At 49.3% G+C, this 27870-nt stretch overlaps 1 protein-coding gene across 3 annotated transcripts in view; it reads right to left on the reverse strand.

Moving 5' to 3' along the window:
* Positions 1–1258: 1258 nt before the first annotated feature.
* CCDC57 (coiled-coil domain containing 57) overlaps positions 1259–27870 on the reverse strand; it is a 106657-nt gene continuing 80045 nt past the window's right edge. For 2 of the 3 annotated variants that reach the window (XM_027081097.1, XM_027081098.1), the window contains exon 20: positions 1260–1540. In XM_027081097.1, coding sequence (XP_026936898.1) covers positions 1338–1540 — 203 coding nt within the window. In that variant the 3' untranslated portion in view covers positions 1260–1337. Of the gene's footprint in view, positions 1541–27870 lie in introns of all 3 variants that reach the window. The other variant, XM_027081102.1, reaches the window with a different exon arrangement.

The following is a 27870-nucleotide window of genomic DNA, read 5'->3' on the forward strand; positions in this document are numbered from 1 at the left end:
GCATGGAGTCTTACCCACTAGACCACCAGGGAAGTCCCCAACTCTTGGTGTCTTAAGCTATCCTAGGCTCACTTCCTGCTGGTCAGTAGGGCTCTGCTTACTGCAGCCTGCCAGGAGCCCAGGTGATGGGACGATTACAGGCTGGGTGGCTGGGATTGAGTCCCTGGTTTGTACCACAGAGGTCTGGAGACTCATGGGCTTTGAAGTGCTTCTAGGGAAAGCGACAGGGCATCTCTCCTCACTTTTTCATCTAAAGGAAGTCATATGGCAACACCTCACTTAAAGGGCCACATGCCAGACACAGCAGAGCATAGAGACCCCCGCCACCTGGCAGCAAAGCTGTTCCCAGCGTGCTCCTTCCTGGCACATCAGAAGTGACCTGCCATTGCCTCCGCAGCTCCCCAAGCACTGCGCCCAGGATGAGCAGTGCATCTGTGGTTAGGACATCAATATGCCTGTGTAAATTTTGATCTTCCTTCATTCCACAGAGATCAAAGCGTGAAAACCTGATAAACAAGATGACATTCATGAAAGGTACACTTTCAAAGGGACCCGTGGGGGCTCTACCCCCAGGTCGGCCAGGCCGGGCACCCAAGCATCGCTGGAGATCCTCGTGTGGAGGGGCTGCCCACCTCTGCACCCAGCCAGGGTGCAGACCGGCAGGCCACACGCCTCGAAGGGCTGTCCTCTGCTCCTTCTTGGCGGGGGGACAGCTGTGAGTGAGGCAATGCTCTCCTCTTCCACAGAAATGTGCCCCCTTGGGAGGGCCGCCAACTGGCCACAAGCACACTGACTGGCTGCCTGTCTTGTTCCAGGCCCCGTGAGTCCGGACCAGGCCCCAGGAGTAGCAATGTGTAATGATGCCAAAAGCACTCATGGTCGAACCTTCGAATCACAAGAAACCTGGCCACGAGAGCCACACATGCAAAGCCCAGGAACTCTTTTACTGTCCTTCCCAAGTTAAAAGAACAATTCGGGGCTCTGCAATCGGTCCACGAGGCGCCTTAGCAGCACTGGGGAGGCTGCTCTTCAGTTCACTGTGCCCACCCATGTGCGCGCGCGCGCGCACACACACACACACACACACACACACACACCCCTGATATGGAGATAAAGCCACCAAGGAGGAGGAGGGGGAAGAGACCAAGATGGATTGGAAGGGAGGAGGAGGGGGAAAAGGGGAAGGGGGAAGGGGAAGGAGGAGGAAGGAGGGGGATGAGAAGAAGGGGGAGGGGTGGGGAGAGAGGGATGGGGAGGGGGGAGGGAGGAAGGGATGAGAAGAAGGGGGAGGGGCGGGGGAGGGAGGAGGAGGGGTGGGGAGGGGCGGTTCGAGGAGGTCAGTCCTTGGAGTTGTAGTTACGAATCTTGGGGGGCCGCTGGCAGCCTTTAGGTTTTGCAGGATGAGCCCTGGGGTGTCTGGCAGGCTTGCCCCTTGCTTGGGCTTCCATCTTCATCCCTTCGACGGCAAAGGCCGCCCAAGGCGCCAGGGAGCTCCCCTCGGGGTGTTGGAGGCTGTAGGCTGCTGGAGGTGCTGGGTGCTCTAGCAGTGAAGAGAAAAGAGAAAGGAGGGTGCGTCATCATGGGGCAGGAAGGGGCAGGATGCGGTGTGTACAGAGAGCTGGGTTCACTGAGTACGAGTGGCCGAGCTGCTTGCCAGCAGGAACCAGAGACCCCATGCCTGCCCTGGTTCCTTGCAGGAGCCCATGCCGGGGCAACAGCTGTTCCTGGGGTTTCTGGCCCTGGTGTCCCCGCAAAGAAGGTCTGTGTGGGCACGTGCTCTCCAGATGCTCTGCAGGGCCTGGGCCTGCTCCTCCACTGGGCACTCAGGACATTTGGCCCTGAAAACGACATCCCCTGTCGTGCATATTTCGCAATAGGTCCCACGGAGGTACCAGGGTTAATGGTTGACTCACGACACTTCCCAGGCATTTCCCAGGCTGTCAACCACCCCCTGCCCTCTGGCCATGCTTGCCGGGCATCTCCAACCGCGCAGCAGCCCCAACACGCGTGGCCAGGCACAGACCAAGGACCGGGAGCTGCACCACGTGTCACAGGTATGGGCCAATGCTCCAGGGCAGCACTTCCAAAATATTGACAACGACTGTCTTTGCACTAGGGCACCATAGGTGATTTTTTAAAAAGTTCTTTGAGCTCTTCTCTATTTTCCTAGTTTTTAGAACTAAGAATGTATTTCTTTCTTTTTTTTTTTTTTGCGGTACGCGGGCCTCTCACTGTTGTGGCCTCTCCCATTGAGGACCACAGGCTCCGGACGCGCAGGCTTAGTGGCCATGGCTCACGGGCCCAGCCGCTCCGTGGCATGTGGAATCTTCCCAGACTGGGGCACGAACCCATGTCCCCTGCATCGGCAGGCGGACTCTCAACCACTGCGCCACCAGGGAAGCCCTGTATTTCTTTTTTAGAAGTACCAAGAAGACGTACAAGAATGTACTGTACAACATGGGGAATAGAGACAATATTTTGTAATAACTGTAAATGGAGTGTAACCCTTTAAAAACTGTATAAAAAATAAAAATAAATAAAAAGCAATTGTGAGATGCAAGCTCAGGGGCGGCTCTCCTTCCTGGGCTGGCCCAGCAGGCAGGACCGGGGTCTGGAGCTCCAGGAGGGTCTGCACAAAAAGACAATGCTGGGACTTCCCTGGCAGTCCAGTGGTTAAGACTCCATGCTTCCACTGCAGGGGGCACAGGTGCTATCCCTGTTGGGAACTAAGATCCCACATACCACATGGTGAGGCCCAAAAATAAGTAAAATAAAAGACAATGCTGCCCCAGGGTGTAAAGACAGGTGGGGCCTGGCCAACTGGCACTGGCATCTCACACGTGTGACACACACTGCAGTGACGCACACCGTCTACCCAGTGTCACCGAGCCCACCCCCCTGGGTCTGGTGGTGGGACGCTGTGGGGAGAGGTCTGGAAGGCCTGCCCAGCGCATGGCCGCGTGCTGTACAGGTGGACGACAGGAACCAACCTGGGCAAGACTTGAGGCCGAGGACAGGCCAGCTGCACAGCCTCTGGAGGAAAAGAACAGTGCTGGTGTGGAGCTGGGAGATGGGAAAGGCCTGGGCTTTGAAAGCACACACACAGGGCTGCGTGCTGGGCTTCTTCCAGTGACTCCAGCACCATGAGCTCGGGGTCTGCCAGGGGCACCCAGGCCCTGGCCCCCTCTCTCATCTTGTGCTCTTTCCGCTCCTCTGGCCTCTGGAGATATCTGGAACCATTCCTCCTTTCCCGGAGCCTCCAGGGGTCACACCCAGTGGCCTCCCCAGAGCCCTCAGCCCCAAAGCTGGGCCAGGTTCTGCTCTCCTCCTGCCCAGTGCCTCCATGCACCGGGTCCTGGAGTGGGGTGAGGAAGTGCGTCCCTGGACGTCCCCAGGCTCCCTTCTGCTTCCACTGGCCATGGCTGCCTCTCCTTCTCTGGGAAAGCGCCCGTGTCTGTGGTTCTTAAACCCCAGACGAACTCCTCCTCTCTACACAGAGACACTCCCACCCCAGATGCCTTTACAAGTACTTATACAGGGATCTCTGGTCAGCTCCATGCTGCTCACTTGGTTTCCTTCTGGAATGCAGCGGCCACTGGGGAGGGGCAGGGTCAGGACCCTGACCGCTGTGATGCTGGGGGTCCTTCCCTATAACTCGAGGGAGCAGCCCTTCAGGGGTTCTGTGGGCATGACCTGAGTCTATCCCAGAGTCTCCACCTGGAGGCTCCTGGAGAAAGTGAGGTGGAGGGAGAAGGGCCAGCCCAGGCCCCAAGACCTTTGCTTGGGAGGCCAAGCTCCCTGTGCCCAGCTGTCAGGAGCTGTCTGCCAGTTCAGCCGGATGCCAGGCAGGTGGTTCCACTGTGTGCTGGGAGCACAGGCCAGGCAGACCCACCTGTCTGCCTGCGGGCAGGGCCTCTGAGCCGAGGCTGGGAGGATGGCACAGGCGGCCTTGCAGGCTCTGGTTTTTGTCCCTCTCCTTGCAGTGTCACCCTGAGGGGGTGACTGGCTCCTCCAGGACAGGCTCCCGGGGCAGGGCAGTCCTGGCTCAGGCACGAAGCTGGACACCTCAGGCCTGTTCTCCTCAGGACACTCCCTGTGCCCGAGCCGTGGTCTCCGCTTGGTTACTCTGCGCCCTCACTCGGACCAGGAGCTGGTGTGTGGAAGCGAGGCTCCCACCGTGCTCTCTGCCTGCTCTCCCTTGCCTGACCTGCTCTGCTGTCTTTCTGCACTGGTTCTGATCAGGCTTCAGGGAAATCTGGGGGCACAGCACTTGCCTCTCATGGGCTGCTGGTCCAGCTCCAGCTCTCAGGAAGGTTCAGTGAGATGCTGAAGACCTCCCAGTATGAACCCGGGAGCAGGACGGGGGGCCCTGCAGGGGCTGACAGTGCCAAGGGGGGTGTGGGCCTGCACTTACGGTGGGTGGCCTTCCCCACAACCTTCCTGGCGCCTGTAATGACCTTGAGCCTGGAAGTTCTTGTGGACCAGCGCCCCGGGGGAAGTGGGCTAGTCTCCTGTCTCAGGGCCTCCTAGGGCTGGCTCTTTGAGCACAGCTCTCTGGAGGCTCGGAGCTGCTGGTCAGCTCCCTTCTGAGTTGGCTTCTAGGCTGCCTGCTTTCAGGGCGACCCTGAGCACGCCTGCCAGGCCTGGAAGGGCAGTTGGAAGGGCTGGGGACTCAGCTGCACTCCTGAGAAAGGGGGTATGGCGCCATGTCTGCCGCGGCTCTCCAGAGCCTTCACTGGAGCTGGGTGGCTGCTCTCGACGCAGGTGCCAGTTGTGGCCTTGGCCACAGGGGACGAGGCCTCCTCAGGCTCATTTCAGCCTCAGCTGCCCGAGCCAGTCCTTCCCTCTCCTCTCTGGGTGACCACCTCTGTGTGCCGGCGGCCCCTCGTTTCTGTCGAGACCTCTCTCTTGCTTCCCTGGGAGCCCCTTAAGCCCCAAAGTTCAACATTTCTCAAATTGGGGGAGTCACACCCCCAGGTCTCCTCACCCTCACCCTGGGCCTCCTTGTGGATCAGTGGTTAAAAGTTAGATTCTGTTACACTCCCCACCCCCAAATCCTTCCAAGGCTCCCCACCACTGTTGGGATAGCGCCCCAAGCCTTCCGTGTATGATGGGTGTGGATGGTGCCCTGCCGGGAGCTGCTGCTGGCCCCTGGTGCAGAGGCTCTGGGAGGACACTGCCAGGCCTGACTCTACTCAGCAGGGTGGAGGAAGGGCAGGCAGGAAACGCCAGCTCCTTCAGGGTCCTGTAGCCATCCCCAGCCTTGGGCTGGGGACGCTGCCCCGACCAACCTGGTTAACAGAGCAGCATCACCACTCCTCCCCCTCCCTTCCTGAAGTTAAGGCCTGACACTAACCCCTAACTGCTCCTGCTTACCATCATTTTGGGGGTACCTCCTCCCTGGTTCTGGGCTCATCCAGGACTGTCTGCTAGCGTCCCTCAGTGTGGCCCAGTGTGGTTTCCATCTTGGGCTTTGGGAAGGGCTGCCGGGCCGCAGGGTGCCAGGACTTGGGCAGGGGACTTAGCAGAAATACTCTGTGGCAGAGGACGTGAGGAGAGCTGGCACCGCCTCCATGGTGACTCTACCCCTTTTCGGGGCCTGTCTGAGCCCCAGCTCCCCAGAGGAGAGGGGCTGGCAGAGGCCAGGTCAGGTGGGCAGGCGCCAGGCACATGAGTGCAGGCGTGGGCAAGGAGGAAATGGCACCAGGACAGAGGTCAGGGCAGTGGGGGCTGGGGTCAGGTGGCAGAAAGCAGAGGCTGGGCCACCAAGCCTGGCTGGGTCCCTCCTTTGGAGGGAAGAGGGCTGGCGGGGCTGCCTGGCGGGGTGGGGGGGAGCCGAGTGCCCAGGCTGCACCCAGAGAGCCTGTGTCCTCTGTAAGGCATGTGTGGGGACAGCAGGGAGGGCACATGGGGCGGGGTAGATTCTGATCTGCCTTCTGTCCAGAGATCAAAGCCTGAAAACCTGATAAACAAGATGACATTCATGAAAGGTACACTTTCAAAGGGACCTGTGGGGGCTCTGCCCCCAGGTAGGCCAGGCCAGGCACCCAAGCACCACTGGAGATCCTCATGTGGAGGGGCTGCCCACCTCTGCACCCAGCCAGGGTGCAGACCGGCAGGTCACACGCCTCGAAGGGCTGCCCTCTGCTCCTTCTTGGAGAGGGGACAGCTGTGAGTGAGGCAACACTCTCCTCTTCCACAGAAACTTGCCCCCTCGGGAGGGCCACCAATTAGCCACAAGCACACTGGCTGCCTGCCTTGTTCCAGGCCCCGTGAGTCCGGACCAGGCCCCAGGCGATGAGCCTGAGGACCCTGTGGGCTGCTTTGGGTCCCCACCCCCGCAAACACCACACCCCACCCCCTTCAGGAGGAGAGGCCAGTGACAGTCGTGCCCTGCAGGGCAGGCGGCCAGCGGGAGTGAGCTCTGCGCAGACCTACTGTGTGTCCGGTAGCTCCCCACAGCTTCTCTGCTGCTCCCTGTCTGATTTCAGCCCAAGTGGGAGGCCTGAGGCTGGCAAGGAGGCCAGGAGGCCTCTCCAGGGGCCTGGGCTGCCGGAACGACTGACCGTGTGAGCAGAAGTGTGGCATTTGCCGAGTACCGCCACGGTGCCAGGCCTGGCTCCAGGCGAAGCTTCCTGGGCACACACCTGCCTCACACCCGGCCCCTACACGGGGACTGCGGGACCCCCGTCCTGACACAGAGGTGGTGCAGCTGGGCCGAGAGCAAAAGTCCAGGACCGTCAACCTGCAGCCACTGGGCTGGAAGCAAGAATGCAGCTCTTGCCCCTCTGTCAGGCCTCCCTTGGGCACTGCCAGGAGGAGGGTGCCCGTGCAGCTCTGAACGCCTGACCCACGTCCCACCCCATGAATTGGGAGCCCCTTCTGTAGATGGCTGGGCTTTTCTGCCCATCTGCAGAGTTCCCTCAGTCCCCATGTGGACCAGGGAGGCTCAGCCCTGGTTGTAGAGTGAACCCCGAAACCCACATGTTTGTAGCAGGGTCTGTGGAGAGCTAAACAACAGAATTTTACGCTGAGATTTCCTGCTCACTTGTGTGTGACATCTGTAGTTCAGGATTGTAACTGGCTCTCTATTTTACACTAAAATATAAACGGAGTAGCATGTGTAATGATGCCAAAATCACTCAGGGCTGAACCTTCGAATCACAAGAAACCTGGCCACGAGAGCCACACGTGCAAAGCCCAGGAAATCTTTTACTGTCTTTCCCAAGTTAAAAAACAAATCGCTCATTTCCCAGGATTAGTTACATTGTTATTATGTTCACTTGAGGACTGAACAGCATTCTTACAGGATGTTGATGGAGGACAGAATCTGTCAGACACAAACTTTAAATCCCTACAGGGATGCAGGCACGAGGGGTTCTCAGACAAGTGGGATACAAATTCTGGTTCAATATAAGGATCCACACTGAGAATACTCTTGGGAGGAGTGCTTACGGAAGGAGAAAAACAAATCCCGAAGAAGCTGCCAGAGACGTTAGAAACAGAGAAATCAAACCCATGCAGACCCACAACGACCCAAAATGAGAATTCCAGACGCTGTGGCTGTGATGGGGTGGGGCAGCCGGTCATGGGGAGGAGGGGAGTGTGTAAAGAACGTGCCTATGGCGGGGGAACAGGAAAGTGGTAACAAGTGTGAGAAATCAGTAGGGCTGTGTGAACATGGGTGTGAGTGAGTGAAATTATCCTAGGGTAAAAGTAGAATCTGTAACTTACAGTGCAGCAGCAGAAACTTGATTTCTCCAATGAAAGGCAGGAATGTAGAAAAAAGAAACAGAAAGTAAATAAATGGGAAGTAAATAATATGTAGAATTAAGCCCAATGATAAGAACTAAATAAACATAAATGAGTTAAGCTCAGCAACGAAGAAAAAAATTCTCAAATTGGATTAAAAAAAACAAACAGGACTTCCCTGGTGGCACAGTGCTTAAGAATCCTCCTGCCAATGCAGGGGACACAGGCTTGATCCCTGCTCCGGGAAGATCCCACATGCCGCGGAGCAGCCAAACCCGTGCGCCACAACTACTGAGCCTGCCTTCTAAAGCCTGCGAGCCATAACTACTGAGCCCACGAGCCACAACTACTGAAGCCTGTGCGCCTAGAGACCGTGCTCCGCAACAAGAGAAGCCACCGCAATGAGAAGCCCGCACACCACAAGGAAGAGTAGCCCCTGCTCACCGCAACTAGAGAAAGCCCTCGTGCAGCAACGAAGACCCAACGCAGCCAAAAATAAATAAATAAATAAATTTATATTAAAAAAAAAAACAACAAGATCCAACAAGATGTTGTATAAAAGACCCATTTAAAACAAAAGACAGGGAATTCCCTGGCAGTCCAGTGTCCAGTGGTTAGGACTCTGTGCTTCCACTGCTGGGGGCCTGGGTTTGATTGATCCCTGGTTGAGGAACTAAGATGTCCCAAGCCGTGTGGTGAGGCCAAAAGAAAACAAACATAAAAATTGAAAACAAAACAAAACAAAAAATAGAATTAGGCACAAAGTGTCATAAGGGGCAAAGAAGAACTCTGTGTTCTGGTGAAGGGACAACTTCAAAACATATCAAATGACATCTGACAGAGCTGCAGAGCAAAATAGATAATCCAAAACGGTAGGTGAAGGTTTTAATCACCCCTGTTGATCACAAACCCACACAGAGATGGCAAAGACTTAGTCAATGGAATTAATTACCATGAGTTATTAGACACAGAGACGTCTAAACTAATAGGCAGATAACACACTTTTTTTTTTTTTTTTTTTAGCCAAACACAGTCCACACACAGAATCAGACCACATATCAGGTCACAGAACAAGTCTCAATTCATTCCAAATAAAATACAATAAAATTAGAAATCAACATCTAAATTCCCCCAAATTTCTTCTGCCTTGAAACTGACTAATGTATTACTGAATGATCCTTGAGTTATACAGGAAATCAAATAGTGAATTAAAAAAATATTTAGAATTGAATCTCAGAATTTGTAGGACAGAGCTGAAACAGCTTTAAATACACTTATCTGGAAATACTAACAGTTAAAACTACCAGGAGATGAGCTAGCCTCCAATGGGAGAAGTGGGAGAGTAAGGAACAGAACAAACTTGGGAACAGGAAAAAGCATGTCACAGCGTTAAAGGCAAGTTTCAGTGACATAAAATCTCCAAGAAAACAAACAGCACAGAGTATCAACAGAACCCAAACTGCTATCTGCAGAGATTAATAAGATTAACCTCTGCCAAGACTGATCCAAAAAAGGGAGAGAAAATGAACATGGCAGGGGAATAACTGGGTAAAAATGAATGTCATAAAGACCTATTCACGAGTAAGTTAATAAAATCTAGATGAAATGGAAAGTTACAAAACCATTTGAAATGTCCAACAATTATTAAGGAAATTGAAATGATGATCAAAAACTTCCCTCCCCACCCAGCAATCCCACTACTGGGCATATACCCTGAGAAAACTGAAATTCAAAAAGAGTCATGTACCAAAATGTTCATTGCAGCTCTATTTACAATAGCCCGGAGATGGAAACAACCTAAGTGCCCATCATCGGATGAATGGATAAAGAAGATGTGGCACATATATACAATGGAATATTACTCAGCCATAAAAAGAAACGAAATTGAGCTATTTGTAATGAGGTGGATAGACCTAGAGTCTGTCATACACAGTGAAGTAAGTCAGAAAGAAAAAGACAAATACCGTATGCTAACACATATATATGGAATTTAAGGGAAAAAAATGTCATGAAGAACCTAGGGGTAAGGCAGGAATAAAGACACAGACCTCCTAGAGAACGGACTTGAGGTTATGGGGAGGGGGAAGGGTGAGCTGTGACGGGGCGAGAGAGAGTCATGGACATATACACACTAACAAACGTAGTAAGGTAGATAGCTAGTGGGAAGCAGCCGCATGGCACAGGGATATTGGCTCGGTGCTTTGTGACAGCCTGGAGGGGTGGGATAGGGAGGGTGGGAGGGAGGGAGACGCAAGAGGGAAGAGATATGGGAACATATGTATATGTATAACTGATTCACTTTGTTATAAAGCAGAAACTAACACACCATTGTAAAGCAATTATACCCCAATAAAGATGTTAAAAAAAAAAAAAAAAAAACTTCCCTCCCCAAAGACTGGTGGTTCAGATGGCTTTACAGGAGGTTCTACTGAATTTTCAAAGAAACCAAAATTTCAAGGAATAGTCAATTTCTATCTTATTCCAATTATTCAGAAAAGTAGAAAAAGAGCGAAAGCTACCCAGCTCATTTTATAAGTAATCTACATTCCCAAACCAGATAAGGACCACCCAAGAAAAAATTACAGGCCCGTTTAACTCATAAATGTAGCTATAAAAACTGTATATAAACATTAGCAAATCAAATCAAATAAGTATTAAAAATATATCATTATCAAGTATAGTTTATCCCAGTAATGCAAAGCTGTTTCAATATCAGAAAATCTAACACCATATTTCACCACAATAAGCAAAAAAAAATATGATTATCATAATCAATGCAGAAAAACAGCTGATGAGGTTTAACACTTACTTATGATGAAAACTCTTAGTAAATCAAGAATGTAGGGGCTTCCCTGGTGGCTCAGTGGTTAAGAATCTGCCTGCCAATGCAAGGGACATGGGTTCTAAGCCCTGGTCCGGGAAGATCCCACATACGGCGGAGCAACTAATCCCGTGCACCGCAACTACTGAGCCTGCACTCTAGAGCCCCCGAGCCACAACTACTGAGCCTGCGCGCCACAACTACTGAGCCTGCGCTCTAGAGCCTGCAAGCCACAGCTACTGAAGCCCATATGCATAGAGCCCATGCTCCACAACAAGAGAAGCCACCACAATGAGAAGCCCTCACACTGAAAGGAAGAGTAGCCCCCGCTCGCCGCAACTAGAGAAAGCCCACGTGCAGCAACAAAGACCCAACTCAGCCAAAAATAAATAAATAAATAAATTTATTTAAAAAAAAAAGAATGTAAGGGAAGGGATTTCCTTGGTGGCGTAGTGGTTAGGACTCTGCACTCCCAATGCAGGGAGCCAATCCCTGGTCCAGGAACTAGACTCCACATGCATGCCGCAACTAAGAGTTCACATGCCACAACTAAGGAGCCGGTGAGCTGCAACTAAGGAGCCTGCCTGCCTGCTGCAACTAAGACCCAATGCAACCAAAAAAAAAAAGAAAAAATTTTAACTTGATAGATGTTATATTTTAAAAACACACAGCAATCACTTTATTTAGTGGAAAACTAGCCTCAACCTCCTCAACTCAGAGAATGCGACAAGATGTCCATGATGACACTCCTGTTAATATGATTCCAGGGCCCCAACCAGCTCTGTAAGGAAAGCAAACTCAATAGGACTATAAGTACTGAAGGGAAGAAACACCCACTATTTGAAGACAGCAAGATCATCCACTTAGGGAAAAAAGCACCAAAGACAAACTATTAGTGTTAATGTGGAAGTTCAGCAAGGCGGGTAGACAGATCAGCCTGCTTACTACAGAGCACTTCTCTACAGAACTGTAACCATCTAGCAAATAGGATAAAGTACTGGAAATAGCAAGAAGACTCAAAACCAGCCTGCCACCTGTTTTGTAAATGAAGTCTCACTGGGATGCAGCCGGATGCCTTGTCATCATTGTCTGTGGCCAGAGGGTGGCCACTATTTCCACTGCTGCTTCTGCCTGCAGCACCTGGGGGCCTTCCCTCAGCGAAGGAGGATCTAGGCCACCCTCTCTTTACAAAGTGAGTGTGAAATCTGCAGTGTTCTCCAGAGAGCAAATGACCGCGTATGAATCAAGAAACCAGAAGTGGGTTTGTTCTATACGCTGATTCTAATGCTTTTTAAAGTTGAGGTACTATTTCTTTAAACAAAATCTTGAGTGCAGGCCTGCAGGGAAGGGCAGCTCTGGCTGGGATGAGGGTAGGAAGCCAGAGGCTCCTTCATCCCTCCCACCCCCCAGGGCTCTTGAGGCCCTTCCGAGAGGCCCTGGGGCCCGCTAAGAGGGCACTGTTGACAGTAATGACCTCCCCTAGGAGTCCTGAGTGCCATAGTGGAGGATAATTAAGAGAGCCTGAGTAAATTGATAGGAATTACAAGAATTCTGCAAGGACCTGCAGCGGCCATCAAATGTGAGGCAAGTTGACACTGGTGTCTTTCTCACTTTGGCCATTCTTGGGTTTGCCTGTGACAGACGCAGATCTCCTAGACTAGAAACTGAGACTGGAAGGGACCATGGGGCAGGAGAGAGACAGAACGTAGAGAGGAGAACATAGAGAGCAGAAGCTCCCAGCTGCTGTCTGGGTGATGCTAAACACAGGAGATCCTTTGATGTTTTTTTTAAAAAAATAACTTCTATTGAGCTATAATTTACAAACAATAAAATGTATCCATTTTAAGTGTGCATTTCAATGGGTTGTAGAAAATGTATATATCCATGTATGTGGAACATTTCCATCACTCCAAACATCCCTACCCCCGGCCCTAAGCAACCACCAATCTGCTTTCTGTCATTACTGACTATATGGCTCGTTTCTAGAATTTCACATAAAAAGCGTACACTAGGTACTGTTTTTTGTTTTTTTTTCGGTACTCTGGCCTCTCACTGTTGTGGCCCCTCCGCTGCAGAGCACAGGCTCCGGACGCGCAAGCTTAGTGGTCATGGCTCACGGGGCCAGCCGCTCCGCGGCACGTGGGATCCTCCCGGACCAGGACACGAACCCGTATCCCCCGCATCGTCAGGCGGACTCTCAACCACTGCGCCACCAGGGAAGCCCCACTAGGTGCTGTTTGATGTCTGGTTCTTCCAGAGATCAAAGAAATGTTTCTGAGTTCCTGTTGTCATATGTATCGGTAGTTCTTTTGCTTGTGGAGTAGTGGTCCACCATACGGCTACATAGTAATTTGCTTTTCCATTTATGTGTTGATGGACATCTGTGTTGTTCCCAGTCTGACATTCACGTTAAGGCCTTCCGGTGCGTGCATGTTTCTATCTCTCTCCCACGGTTACCATGGAATTGAATGGCTGGGTTGTGTAGTAAAAAAGTTTTAAGAAACTGCCAAGCTATTTTCCAAAGCAGCTGACCATCCTGTGTTCCCTCAGGCAGTGTGAGTTCCAGCCCCTCCACATCCTCGCTACTACTGATATTGTCATGTTTTTGTATGTTTTCGGTTACCTGAGTGAAGGAACGTGTAGCGGCACCTCGCTGTGGTTTAAATTTGCATTTCCCTGATGACTAACAATGAGTAGCTTTCATGGGCTTGCTGGCCATTTGTATCTCTTCTATTGTAAAGTGTCTTTTCTAGTATTCTGGCTATTTTAAAAATTGGGCTATTCATTTACTACTGAGTTGTAAAGTTCTTTGAATGTTCTGGACACGAGTCCTTGATATGTGTTCAAATATTTTTTCCCAGCCTGTGGCTTATCTTTTCATCTTCTTGACAGTGTCATTGGAGATGTAGAACTTTAACATTTTGATGAAGTCCAATCTAGCAAATTTTTTTCATTTATGGTTGGAACTTTTTTTTAATCCTAAGAAATTTTTGCCTATCCCAAAGTCACAAAGATTTCCTCCTATGCTTTCTTCTAGAAGTTTTATAGTTTTAACTTTAAATTTAGGCTTATGATAGATTTTGATTTAATTTTTGTATTTGGTAAAAGAGTTTTGTTTTTTTCCCCACATGGATATCTAGTTGTTCCAGCACGATTAATTGCATAAACAATCCATTCCTCTTAAGTTACATTAATTGAAAAATCAATCACCGTGTGTGTGTGTGTGTGTGTGTGTGTGTGTGTCTATTTTTTGTCCTTATGCCAACAACATACTGTCATGTTTACTAGAGCTTTACAGTAAGTAAAGCTTACAATCAGGTAGTTTAAGTGACTTTAACTGTTCTTTTTCAGGATTGCTTTGGATGTTCTGTATCTTTTGCATTTCCATGTAAATTTTAATTTTCAATTTCAATTTTAAAAGCCTGCTGGGATTTTAATTCAGATTGTGTTAAATCTATAGAAACATTTTGCAAGGAATGACATCTTAACATTGAGTCTTCTGATCCATGAATATGCTATATCTCCATTATTTGGGTCTTAATTTTCTCTGCAATGATTTTTTTTTCAGTGTACAGGTATTTGGTTTAGTATGTCCCTAAGTATTTCATGGTTTTGGATGCTACTGTTAATGGTATTTTTATTGCAATTTCCAGTTTTTCATTGCTAGATATATAATGGATTTGGTATATTGATCTCATATCCTGGGCCTTTGCTAAAGTCACTCTTTAGGTCTAGTAGGTTTTTTTTTGGTAGGTTATTTACGATTGTTATGTACTAGATAATGCAGTGTGTGGATGAAACAGTTTTACTTCTTCTTTTGCATTCTGTATGTCCAGCCTCCCTGCTTTTTTACATGACTAGGACTACCAGCACAGTGTGGAATGCAAGTGTGAAAGTGGGATCAGCCTTTCACCACCAAGTGAAATACTAGCTGCAGGTTTTTCATAGATTCCCTTTATCAGGGTGAACAAGTTCCCTTCTATTCCTAATTTGCTGAGGGTTTAAAAAATCATGAGTGGATGTTCAATTTTGTTAAATACTTTTTCTGTATTTATTGAGACATATCATATGGTTTTCCTTTTTTAATCTGTTAATATAGCATATTGATGTTTTAATGTTATACCGACCTGTCATTGCTAACACCCACTGGGTCAGGATGTGCTATGCTTTTCACGTATCATTGGATTTGATACTCTAGTAAGGATTTTTTGGTCTATATTCATTAAGGATATTGGCCCAGAGTTTTCTCTTCCTGTAATGTCTTTGTCTGGTCTTGGTGTCAGGGTAGTGCTGGTGTCATAAAATGAATTGAATATCTTCTTTCATCCTTTGTTTTTTGAAAATGAGTTCGGGTAGAATTAATATTATTTCTTTCTTAAATGTTTTATAGACTTCACCAGTGAAGCCACCAGTGAAGCCACCTGGAGTTTTCTTTGTGGGAAGGTTTTAAGTTAAACATTCAAGTGCTTAAATAAATACGGGCATATTCACGTTTCTATTTCTTCTTGAATCAGTTTTTGGTAACTTGGGTCTTTCAGAGAGCTTGCCAATTTTATCTAACTTAATTTGTGAAACTATTGGCATGTAGTCGTTCTTATTATTCCATTATTATCTTCTTTTTTTCTTTTGGCCATGCCACACGGCGTGTGGGATCTTAGTTCCCCAACCAGGGATTGAACCCATGCCCCCCTGCAGTGGAAGTGCCAAGTCCTAACCACTTGACCACCAGGGAAGTCCCTTATTTTTCTAGCTTCTTAAGGTGAAGGTGTAGAGATCACTGATTTCAGACCAATGTGCTTTTCTAATGTAAGAATTTAAAGGTATAAATTTCTAAGCACTCCTTTGTGATTTCTTTGTTGATCAATGGATTATTTAGAAGTGTTCTATGTTCAAAATTTTTGGATCTTTTTCTAGATATCTTTCTGTTATTGATTTCCAGTGGAATTCCTCTGTGGTCAGGAAACATATTCTGTATGATTCTAATCCTCTTAAATTTACTGAGACCGGTTTTTATGGCCCAATATATGGTCTAGTTTGTTGACTGTTCCATGTGTACCTGAAAAGATTGTATATTCTGCTGTTATTGTCCAGAGAGGTCTAAACATGTCAGTTAGGTCATGGTGGTTAATAGTGAGGTACAAGTCTTTTCTATCCCCAATGATTTTCTGTCTACTTGCCCTATCAATTACTGATAGAGAAGCACTGAACTCTCCACTTGTAATTATGGATGTGTCTATATCTCTTTTCATTCCTGTGAGTTTTCACTTCATGTGTTTTAAAGCTGTCTTATGAGGGGCATACACACTTAGGATTGTTATATCTTCCTGATTAATTGACTTCTTTTTTTTTTAATGTTTAATGTTATGTATCAACTTAGCTGGGCCACAGTGTCCAGATCTGTGGTCAAACGTTAATCTGGATGTTTCTGTGAAGATTTTTTTAAAAAATTTTATTTATTTATTTTTGGCCGTGTTGGGTCTTCGTTGCTGCACGTGGGCTTTCTCTAGTTGCGGTGAGCGGGGGCTACTCTTTGTTGCGGTGTGCAGGCTTCTCATTGCAGTGGCTTCTCTCATTGTGGAGCACGGGCTCTAGGCGCGCAGGCTTCAGTAGTTGCGGCATGTGGGCTCAGTAGTTGTGGCTCACAGGCTCTAGAGCACAGGCTCAGTAGTGGTAGCACACGAGCTTAGTTGCTCCGCGGCATGTGGGATCTTCCCGGACCAGGGATTGAACCTGTGTCCCCTGCATTGGCAGGCGGATTCTCAACCACTGTGCCACTGGGGAAGCCCCAAGATTTTTTTTTTTAATTTAATTTATTTATTTTGGTTGCTCTGGGTCTTAGTTGCAGCAGGCGGGCTCCTTAGCCGTGACTCATGGGCTCCTTAGTTGCAGCTTGTGGGCTCCTTAGTTGCAGCTCGTGGGCTCCTTACTTGTGGCATGCGAACTCCTGGTTGCGGTATGCATGTGGGATCTAGTTCCCTGACTGGGGATAGAACCTGCGTCCCCTGCATTGGAAGGCAGATTCTTAACCACTGCACCACCAGGGAAGTCCCTTCCTGCCTACTTTTGAATTTATGTTTTTTATCCCATTTTATCAATATCTCCACTACTGCTCTATTAGCTATACTTCTTTGTGGGTTTCGTTTGTTTGTTTTTGAATGGTTGCACTATGGTTTATGCATTTTTAACTTATTACATTCTACGCTGAAGTAATATTATACAACTTCACGTATGAGAGCCCTACAGGAGTGTACTTCCTTTTCTCTTTCCCACCATTTATGCCATTTTGTCATACATTTTACTTGTACATGTATCACAAACCCCATCGTACACTGCTATCATGTGTGCTTTAAACAGCCAGTGATCTTTCAAAGAAAAACACAAGGCTATCTCTGTCGTTTACCCACAAACCCACCCTGCTGTCTCTATATTTCTGATGACCCCAGTTTTCATCTGCTGTCATTTCCTTTGCCTGAAGAACATCCTTTACTAGTTTTTGTAGCATAGGTCGGTTGGTGATTAATTCTATCTGATTTGTTTGTCTGTGAACGTTTTTATTTTGCCTGCATTTTTGAAGGATACTTCTGCTAGGTATAGAATTCTATTTCGGCAGCTCCTTTTTCTTTTGGCTTAGAGACAATGATCCCTTGTCTTCTGGCACGTACAGTTTCTGAAGAGAAGCCTGTCATAATTTTTATCTTCATTCATCTCCATATAATGTGTCTTTTATTTTTCTTTGACTGCTTTTAAGATTTTACTTTATCACTGATTTTCAGAAACTTGATTATGATATTCCCTGGGTTGCATTTGTGCCCATGTGTCTATCCTGATGCTTGGGGTAGACAAATTTCTCAGATCTGTGAGTTAAGAGTTTTCATCAAATTTAGAAAAAAAAGTCATTATTTCTTCAAACACTTTTTCTGCCCATCTTTCTCTCCTCTCTGTTAAGACTAATGGATGCTATCTTCCAGGTTGCTGGGGCTGTTTTCCATCCCCCATGTTTTCTTTCTGTGTGTCATTTTGGGTCGATTCTATTGCTATGTCTTCAAGTTCCCTGTTTTTTCTTCTGCCATCTCTATTCTACTGTTAATCCCATCCAATGTATTTTCTTTATCAAATATTGTATTTTTCATCTCGAAGTTTTGTTTGGTTCTTTTTTATATTTTCAGTTCTTCTCATTATGTACGTATTTTCCTTTAAATACCTGAAAATAGTCATAACAGTCCTTTTAACGTCTTTGCTTGTTTCCTCATTTCTGTCATCTCTGGACCTCTTTCTATTGAATGGTTTTCCTCTTGGCTTTGGATCACATTTTCCTGTTTCTTCAAAAATCTTATAATTTTTAACTGGCTGTTGGACATTTTAAGTATTGTGCTGAAATTTCGACTTTTTTTTTAGAGTGTTGGGCTTTGTTTTGTAGGCAGTTAGGTTCCTCATTTGGTCATTTCAAAGATTGTTTTTAAGCTTTTCTAAAGTAAGTCTAGATGGGCCTGCACTTCAGAGACAGTGAGCTCTACGACCAAGGTGTAACTTCTCTGGGTATCCACTGAATGAAGGCTGGAGCTTGAATATCTACCCACCCCATGAGAGCTCTGGAAATGGTTGCGCTTATAAGCTGTCTTTCCTTTGCCTGGGTTTGTGAAGTTTTATTCTGTACATCTATGGGCTAGTACACAGTAAGGACTCAAGACAATCCCTATTCAGACTTCTGGAGGTCTCTTTTGCATATCCCTCCCCCTGCTTCTCTGGACTCTTCCCTGCAATTTCCAGCCCCTCTGCCTCCCCAAACTGCAGTTCCTGTTTCCTCCACCCAGGAAGGCACTGAACCCTGCCTGGTGTTCCCCTCCCTGTGCCTGCAGCAGAAATCCAGGGGGACCAGGAAGGTGCCTCATTTGTTTCCCTTCTTTCAAGAAGCACACTCCTGTACTATTTATTTTCCAATGTCTGAAGACAGTTGTTTCATATATTTTGTTTATGGAGGGATGTTAATGTCTAGTCCTTAGCCTGGCCAGAAGCAGGAGGGACTGCTGGTCATGCTGTGGCCCCAGAATGAACATCACTAAAGTATAAGCTGATTTGGCTATATCTCAAAGTATTTACTGTGTTTTAAAAGTTATTTCAACACAAGTGTTTTCCTAAGTGGCCGGAAAAGTTGTTTCATCATAACAACTTCAAGAAAATAGCTAACAAAGATCTATTTGACTATCTGTTTCTCAAAAAGTTTAGAGGATACTCTGTACTTCCCAAAATGTCTCAGGTTATAATAATCAGTAAAGGCAGGAAGCTGGAGTTGCTCACCTAATTCAAGATACTGCACTGCTCCCTCCTTTGACCAGAACACTGGTTCTTAGATTTCTTCGGCTGCAGTTACAGAGGATGCTGACAGGGGGTGCACGCTGGTGAACCTGGCTCTCATTCAGTCCCATCTTCAGAGTAGTAATGGGCAGAGCCAAAAGGACAAACGTGATGCTGGCAAAACAGGGCAGGACCCCTTCGTCCCCCCGGATCCTGGAACAGTTCTGGTCACGTTGCTCAGTGAGCCTCTGGCTGTGCTCCCTTGGGCAGTTCCCATTACCATCCACCCCAAGAGGCCGCTGCGACAGTGGCTGCTGAGAGTGTGGGCTGAGCCTTTCTGATGGCTCGTGTTCCACCCTCACACGTGTCTGGTGTGGAGGACAGCCCCTCCCCAGGCTCATGCTGGCCTCCCTCCCCATGGGTCAGGCTCGCCAGTCTCCGAGCTGGGTCTGCCATCTCACTGCGACGCACCAGGAGCCTGGTGCCCACCTTCTAGGACAGAGTCTCAGACCCAAGGAGAATTCTTTGGTTTGCACACAGGTCTGAGGACCACAGATGGGGAGAAGAGAATGTAATATTCCAGGTGTGTTTACCCTGGAATCACAGACTGTTCTCTGAGGTGAGATTTCACCTTTTCTTATCACAGGTCCAACCACAGGCGGCTGCTCCTTCCATCTTTCACTCAATGCAGCGCCGGGGTTTACTGAGCGCCCCTAGGTTTACTGAGAAACACAAAGCATGTGTGGGGAGGCCAGATGGTGATACTCCTGGTCTTGAGGGCGTGCAGACTAGGTGGCTCTAAGGTCCTGTGTTGAGAGTACGTATCTACGTCCTCAGAGCACAGCTGGGCCGGCAGAGCCGTGGCTGAATCACAATCTGCCTTCAGAGATTGGCCCCAAATGCTGTTTCTGAGTCCAAGCGTCCTTCAGGGAAGGTCCGGAACAGTCTTCACTCAAAAACACACAAGACCAGGGTGAGCTGGTGTCCTGGGGGCCCACTTAGCCCTATTCATAGGCTGGTGACACCCTGCAGAATGGCCCACTAACCACAAAGACGAGACTGGGGGACTTGGCACGTTTGCTCTGCAGTCAATCATGTGTGACTCTCAGAATAGGAGAATCTCAGTTTACCTGGCAGTCATTTTATTCCCGGTCTGAGAAGGTGCTTTGCTGGAGCAAGTTCCCTGGAGCTGGAGGCCACACAGACCATGTACCACTAGGCATGGCTGGATCTGGCTCCCAGGGGTCTGTAGCTCACAGACGGAGCTGCAATTTGGCCCTACTTTGATTTTTAAATTAGTTGCCAATATTCAAAAACTGACACATTCTATATAAAAAACAAGATTTCTATCATCTTAAAAAACTGCTGGAGCCACACTGCCACACTGCCATGGAGGGTCAGCCACGGAGTGGAGTCACCAACTGCCCCCGCCGGACAGGCCAGATGGCCGGGCCACCAACCCCCTCCAGCGAGCACCGCCCTGCAGCCCGCACGGCTCTGCCGCCGTCACTCAGCCACCTGCTGCCTGGTGCCCGGGGCTCTGGTGTCTCGGACCCTTCTCAGCCAGGTCCTGGTCCACGAACTGGGGGCTATGTGACCTTGGGCAAGTAGCCTAGCATCTCTGGGCCTGGGTTTCTTCATCTGAATGTCGAGCCCTGGCCTCCAGGAGCTGCTGGGAGAGGAATCCATTGTGGCGGGCAGAGTGCGATCCGGGCTAATGGCGATACCGGGCACTATGTGAGCAAGCACTGGGCTGAGAACAGGCGGTGGTTGTTTGTTGGCTTCCTGGATCCTCAGAACAGCCTGGCAACTATGACTTAGGTGTCATCTCTACAGTGAGATCTGCACAGAAATGTTCTCACTATACAGGGCTTAAAAATAACTTTGGATTAGCAACCAGTTAACAGGCTCATGCATGCTCCATCTTAAAATCTTATGCAACCCTCGTTAAAGGAAAAAATTTTAATTTCAGGAGGAAATAATATGATTTTCAGAAGAATAAAAATTTAAAGAAAAAAACCTCAACACTAACATTGTACCCTTTAAAAACTTTATCCCCTTTCACTCCCTCATCCTCAGTGGGTGGGGAGCACCCAGGGGAACAGTCTCCACCCAGGAGAAAGCAGGGTGCACAGCCGGACTGCTCAGGACCTTCTCAGACCCCACAGCAGAAACCTAGGGACCTCGCTCCATGCCAGCCCCAGCACCAGCCAGGCCACAGGGGTGCTGGGCTGTGCTCAGAACACTGAAATGTGGGGAGGTGTGTCCAGCCCCCAGGGCAGGGCCGGGCAGGTGCCTCTCTTTCTGAAGGAGTGCTGCATTCCTCAGGAGCTTCTGCCCATTATCTGTGTGACCCCAGGGACAACCTTGGCCCCTCCTGACCTTCTGCCCTGAGGATGAGGTCAGGCCTCTTTCCTCTGGGACTCCAGGGGGTGGAATGAGGGTTGGGACTTGGGAACTCCGGCCTTGGGCGGTGAGGCGTCCTGTTTTGAAAACGGGACCCAGTGGTTGGATGGCATTGGTTTACTGTGGGAGTGGCATTGGCACTAAGGCATTAGCACAGGTGGGCACTCAACAAATACTAGCTTCTAGCTGGACTCCTCTCTTTTAAAAAACCCATTCAGGCTGCATTTATTTGTAAAAGTCATGTCCAGCCCCTCCCCGCCTCCCACGCCCAGCCCTCTTCCCAGAGCAGGGGCCACAGCCCCTTCTAGAGCACTTTTCTACCCTCTGTGTCCTGACTTCAAGACCACAGCGAACATGCATTTTCTTCTGTTGCTACCTTTCATAGTCACCTTAAAAAAGGGTACAAACCTGAACGACATACAAACCACACATAAAATGGCCAATCTAACCCATCATTTAAAAACTGCAAATTAAAACCCATATTTTCACCTATCAGACTGGCAAAAAAAAGAAAATGCTTGAGAAAAATCCACCAGTATTGGAGTGAGGAAGGACGCTTTACACCCTGTGGCCATGAACATGAATTGCACCAACTCTTTGAGGGCGATTTGGTAACACCTCCCAGAGCTCAGACCACTCACACCTTTGACCCAGCGATTTCACTCCTAGACACTCACCTGACCACACACTCCCACAAGCAACCACCCACACCAGCAGACTCGCTGAAGTACTGCAAACTACAAGCGACCCGAGTGTCCGTGAATGTGAGACAGGCGAAAGGAAGCACTTACGCAGAGGACCACTGAACTACTGAAAAGATCTGTGAGCTCTGTGTCAACCAAAATGGAGAAACACCGCAGACAGCACTTTACACAGCAGAAAGAGGATACGCACACACATTTAAATACATGCTTCCGTAGCCATGGAGTGCAGAGTGTGTCCGGAGAAGAGCAGGGGACAGGTGGCCAGGTGGGCAGGGAAGCGGAAACGGAGAAGACTGACTTTCACTGAAAACCCTCTGCGCTGTTTTAGTTTATTTCTTAGCCACAAGGATGTGTCACTCATGCTGGACGAGGTCTGGAGCCCCCCTGCTCTGGTGGATGCGCCGTGTCATGCCAACCTGGGCCGCCTGCACATGCAGCACAGACACTAGGGAGGCTGATGACTCTCAACCACCCCTGGGGCAGATTCACCAATAAATGCCCTCCAAGAAGGCCAAGCGGCTGGGCCGCCCCCTCTAGGCCCAGGATCAGCTCTCCAAGGGCTGCTTTGCTGACAGGTCAAACATCCATATTTTCTGGTACTGCCCTGGCTGAGTGTTTCCACCCCTGTACCTCTGGTCAACCTGGATGAGTTATTTATATATGACTGATCTTTGTCATGTTGCTTCAAAATATCTTTCTAGTTGGGTTATTTTTGAGGTTAAGAAAGAATACCTTAGAAATCTGTGATTTTTAAGTCACATCTAAGGTTATAACCTTCTAGTCATTTGTAAATAGTTCCAATTCTGCATATTTTTAGGTTTGATTTTAAGGCATTTAACTGCGCCTGGGCTGCGTTTTAGTGTGTAGTCTGGGTGCAGGCTGTGAGGATGGAAGCATGCTGTGTCCCCACCTTGCTGTGTCTGGGCTCTGATTTGCAGGCTGTGCTGGGGAAGGGTTTCTGCTCTGTGCCTGCCACCCAGCCATGAGGCTGGGTCTTGCTACTCCCCCTTCCCCATGCATTTTATTGCTCTAGAACTTGAAAATCCACTTATTTTAGCTTCAAGAGAAACTCTGTCCATATTTATTTATTTATTTATTTATTTTTTGCGGTATGCGGGCCTCTCACTGTTGTGGCCGCTCCCATTGCAGAGCACAGGCTCCGGACACGCAGGCTCAGCGGCCATGGCTCACAGGCCCAGCCGCTCCGCAGCATGTGGGATCTTCCCGGATCGGGGCACAAACCTGTGTCCCCTGCATCGGCAGACAGACTCTCAACCACTGCACCACCAGGGAAGCCCTCTGTCCATATTTTGTTACACTAACTGGTTACTTCAATTTGGAGAAAACAGCTGTCTTTATAATATTTAATACTCCATCCAGGAAGAGTCTGTCTTTCAAATCTTAAACGTTTTAGACAATGCTTGGTTGTTTCTCTAATCACATGCACTTCCTGAGCCTCTAGATCCTTGAGCTGCGGACCCAAGGCCTTGCTGGGCTCCCATTCTTCCCAGTTATCTTCCTGCACATCCTGATTGAGCACCTATTGTGTACCTGTCTGTGCTGGCCAGGGGTCAAGGATCAAGGAAGATGCCCCCACCCCTACATTCTTCCAGCAGACAGAACAGAATCAAGATAAATGAGAAAAATAGCACGTGGTCTGGAGGCTAGTGCTAAGGGGGAAGAAAGTCAGGTAGGGAGTGAACTTTAGCAAGGGAGGGATTCAAGGAACAGGCAGGTGCTGGGGAGAGGAAGGTAGAGGGTGCCCACACGTGCACAGGGGTCAGGGGTCCGCAGGTATGGGGTGGGGGTGTGTCCACAGTCCACAGGTGCAGGAGGGAGCTGGGCTGAATGTGTCTGGGGAGGAGGGGAGATGGGGTCGGAGTCCTTGAGCCACTGCTGCCAGGAAGTGGGGGGAGGAGGGGAAGGGAGGGGAGGGGAGGGGAGAAGAGGGACCGACCTGGTACTGTCCAGATGCAGCAAGAATTAGGGTGAGAGGAGGCTGGGAATGGAGAGGCCACACCCTGCGAACCACAGATCCAGGAGGATGGAGGAGGGGGCTATAGTGGCCCTGGGATCTGGGGTGCAGCGGGGCCGAGGATGTCAGGCTGCGGCCCTGCCTTGAGACCAGGTTGCAGCAGGACTCTGTAAGGCCGGCAAAGCGGCAGCTCTGTGTGCATGTGGGAGGAAGGGGGAGGACGTCAGGGAGGGGCGGGGCGAAGGGGGGGGGGGGGGGGGGCATGGGGAGGAGGGGCAGGGACAGGCGGGGGGGGGGGGGTCAGGGCAGAGGTGGGAGGGGCGGCCCTGGCCCCACCTCAAAACCATGAGGAGTGTGGCCTTTCAGCAGGAAAACCTCCCTCCATCCTGAGAAATACCACGTAGTTATTCATGTTATTAATGCAGATGTCACAAATTGTTAAACTCTCTCGTTATCACTTTTAACTCAGTTCATGACTGCTAGGTCTCACAGTTTGCTACTCAAAATGCGCCAAAAATGTAAAAAAAATGCAGAGGACAAGACATCCCACCTTCCAGAATGGAGCTTCCAAACTGCTTGACTGTGGACTGAAGCCCACGCAATCCTTTATCATAAATACTAACAGGCTTACGTCTTAACCAGAGCTGTGGTTATCATTTAAGTTACCAATAAAGTTTTAAAAAGTACTCTTACACAAAGTAGAAATACCAGACAGGTAGTTCAGTTATGCGTGCTCAAATATTCAAGATACAAGGAGAGCATAAAGAAGCTTTGTGGGAACTTTAAACTGCATTAATTTCAACCTTTCTTCCCAACCAAATCTTTCACGGGGCGAACCAAAAGCCTAGGCAGCAATGTATCATTCCTACTTTTTTACTGCAAAGTGCTGCTGAGAAGCAGCAGCTTCAACCCCTCTGTATGGGTGTCTCAGCACCTTCCCCTGCACAGACTCTGCTGCAGGCCCACCCACAGCACAGCCCTTCCCCAGCTTTCTTGCCAAGGAACCCAACACCATTTAGTTCCAGGCAGCAGGTTCACAGAGTCTAAGACAATCTCCCAGTGACTGGTCAAGGGACACCATGTGACCCCGACAGCCAGCGAGATGGAAAAGGGAATTTGGAAGCTCTGGGGAAACATTTCCCTTTCCAATGAAAAGAAACCAAAGCAGGAGGAGAGAAGTATGCCTTCCATCTCTGGGCCTTCTGACGTGATGCTTGGAGCTGCTGCAGCCATCTTGGAACCTTTAGGAGGAAAGAGTCCCAGAGGAGCTAGCCGTAAGCTCATTTACCTCGGCCTTGACATGCAAGTTCTTGGTCAGCGTGTCCTGCTGCTGTGCATGCACGCTGTGTGTCGGGAAGGCTACCATGATGCTGGCCACCTTGGCTCTCTCCTCCTCATTCAGTGACCGTGTGTGATTTTCTATGGGTGCCACGATGAGATAAAGGTTGGGAAGCTCCCGTATGTTACTTTCATCAGGCTGTGCTGTGACTTGTAGCCAAAAGCATTTAAACTAATACAAACCATCCCCACCTCCACCCCAAGCCAATTCCACTGCCGGGGGCCGTGTTTGCAGCCACCAGTGGGCTGTTCTCGCCCTGATCCAGGCCCTGCTATCCACGGGGGCCTGCATGGCTGATGGCACCATCCACCACTACTTGTCCCTGCTTCCTCATATACCAGACGACCATTTCACACTTCTCTTTCTACCTCTCCCTCCACCTCCTCCTCTCAGAGTCCATGGCTTTGCCTCATACTTGAAAGGAGGAAATAAAGGGAACCGACCGGCACCTGTTTTCCCACCACCAGACCTGCTGTTGGGACAGTTCTCCTCAGGCCACTGAAGGCTTCTGCTCCTGACTCTCCTGCCTGGGTGTTTCCATGGCCAACAGCCTCAGAAGAAGACAGCACGACTCCCTCGGGGGCAAAGGGCAGATATGCCTGCAGCCCACTATGAAAGATTTGGGTTCTGCCCGTTTGGGGTCGCTCAGCTGAGACTCTTGCCGTGGCCCGTGGGACAGGGATTGAGGAAACCCTTGGCTGCCTGCTGTGCTGCGAGCGACGAGTTCTCCGCGTCTCCTGCCGGTGCCTGTGAGGCTGTGGCAGCTTGCTTGTCAGGTGTGGCCAGTAAGCTCCCAGTTCTGGCTACCCATCACCTCCCTGCCTCTGACCTGTGCTATCAAACCCCAGTCCCTTGAGCCCCCCCACCCCTTTCTCTCCTGGGTTTGCCCTCCTCCCCAGCCACAAGCATCACATCTCGCCCATCTTCCCAACCTGCATATAGACAGGCTGCACTTCCACAACTTCCTCCAATATCGCTCTTTTTTAAAAAGTATTTTAAATGTAAATTTATTTATTTATTTGTTTGTTTATTTATTTTTGGCTGCATTGTGTCTTCGTTGCTGCACATGGGCTTTCTCTAGTTGTGGTGAGCAGGGGCTACTCTTCGTTGCAGTGCGTGGGCTTCTCATTGCGGTGGCTTCTCTTTTTACAGAGCATGGGCTCTAGGCGCGTGGGCTTCAGTAGTTGTGGCACACGGGCTCAGTAGTTGTGGCTCTCAGGCTCTAGAGCGCAGGCTCAGTAGCTGTGGTGCATGGGCTTAGTTGCTCCACAGCATGTGGGATCTTCCCAGACCAGGGCTCGAACCTGTGTCCCCTATGTTGGCAGGTGGATTCTTGACCACTGCATCACCAAGGAAGTCCCCAGTCCCTATTTTAACTGCTGCTTTTCAGAGCAAGACATCTTTTTTTTTTTTTTTTGCGGTACACAGGCCTCTCACTGTTGTGGCCTCTCCCGTTGCAGAGCACAGGCTCTGGACGCGCAGGCTCAGTGGCCATGGCTCACAGGCCCAGCCGCTCTGCGGCATGTGGGATCTTCCCAGACCGGGGCACGAACCCGTGTCCTCTGCATTGGCAGGCGGACTCTCAACCACTGCGCCACCAGGGAAGTCCCAAGAAATCTTGACTAAGCTGTCCACCCGTTCTTCTCCAGCCCCTTTAACTGGGAAGGCTGGATGACAAGTCCACCACTCCACTGAGACAGCCAGAAGGCCATAGTGACGCAGAGCACTTTTCTGCCCTGACCTTCCCTGACCTCTTTGCAGCATTCCACCCAGTTGACCACTCCCTCCCTCTAAAATCTTTTCATTATAAAAGATACCAAACTACATCAAGCACATATAACATACGTGTATCGTTTAAAGAATTGTTAAAAAATAAAACAAAGAATAAAACAGAAACCTGTATACTCAGCTTGAGAAACAGCATCACCACTGCCTGTGTTTGTCAATAAAGTTTTATTGGTGCACAGCCACACCGATCACTTACACATTGTCTGCGGCTGCTTTTGAGCTGCAGGCAGAGATGAGTAGTTGCAAGAGAGACCATTGGGCCACAAAGCCGAAAATACTCACTATTTGGCCCGACACCTACTCTGGAATTTTTTTTTAGTGAGGGACGGGTGGGGCACAGTTGCTCAGTTTTTTTGCTAAAGCAAAGCAGAGCTGGAGGAAAGTGCATTTATCAGGAAATAAGATGGACGTGTGGCCTGAAGAAAGCATCATTGAGTCAGCATTTCTCCCCTACTCTTCCTGTAAATCATCCCCCAAAAGAGAAAATTTTCATGAAAACTAGAGATAAAATTCCAGATGGGAAAAATGGTGGTTCTGCCAAAGGCGGTAGAAATGAGCAGGGGTGTGTGGAAGGACAGGCACGGTGGGAGGCCTCAGGAGGAGCCAGGAGGTGGGAGCACAACCCCCTGGATGCAGCGTGCCTGGGCAGGAGGGGAGAGAAGCTGGGCTTTGTGAAAATGGGCAGAGATAAGTCAAGGCCGGACTTAGTTAAAAACCACCAACAAAACTGCTAGACTGGACAATGGCCCTGGCCTCATTTCCCTCATAAGTTTCCTACAAATACCTGGTCAAG

This window comes from Aethalodelphis obliquidens, unplaced genomic scaffold, assembly GCF_003676395.1.
Source record: "Aethalodelphis obliquidens isolate GAN/ISIS:26980383/991018 unplaced genomic scaffold, ASM367639v1 scaffold44, whole genome shotgun sequence".
Lineage (NCBI taxonomy): Eukaryota > Metazoa > Chordata > Mammalia > Artiodactyla > Delphinidae > Aethalodelphis > Aethalodelphis obliquidens.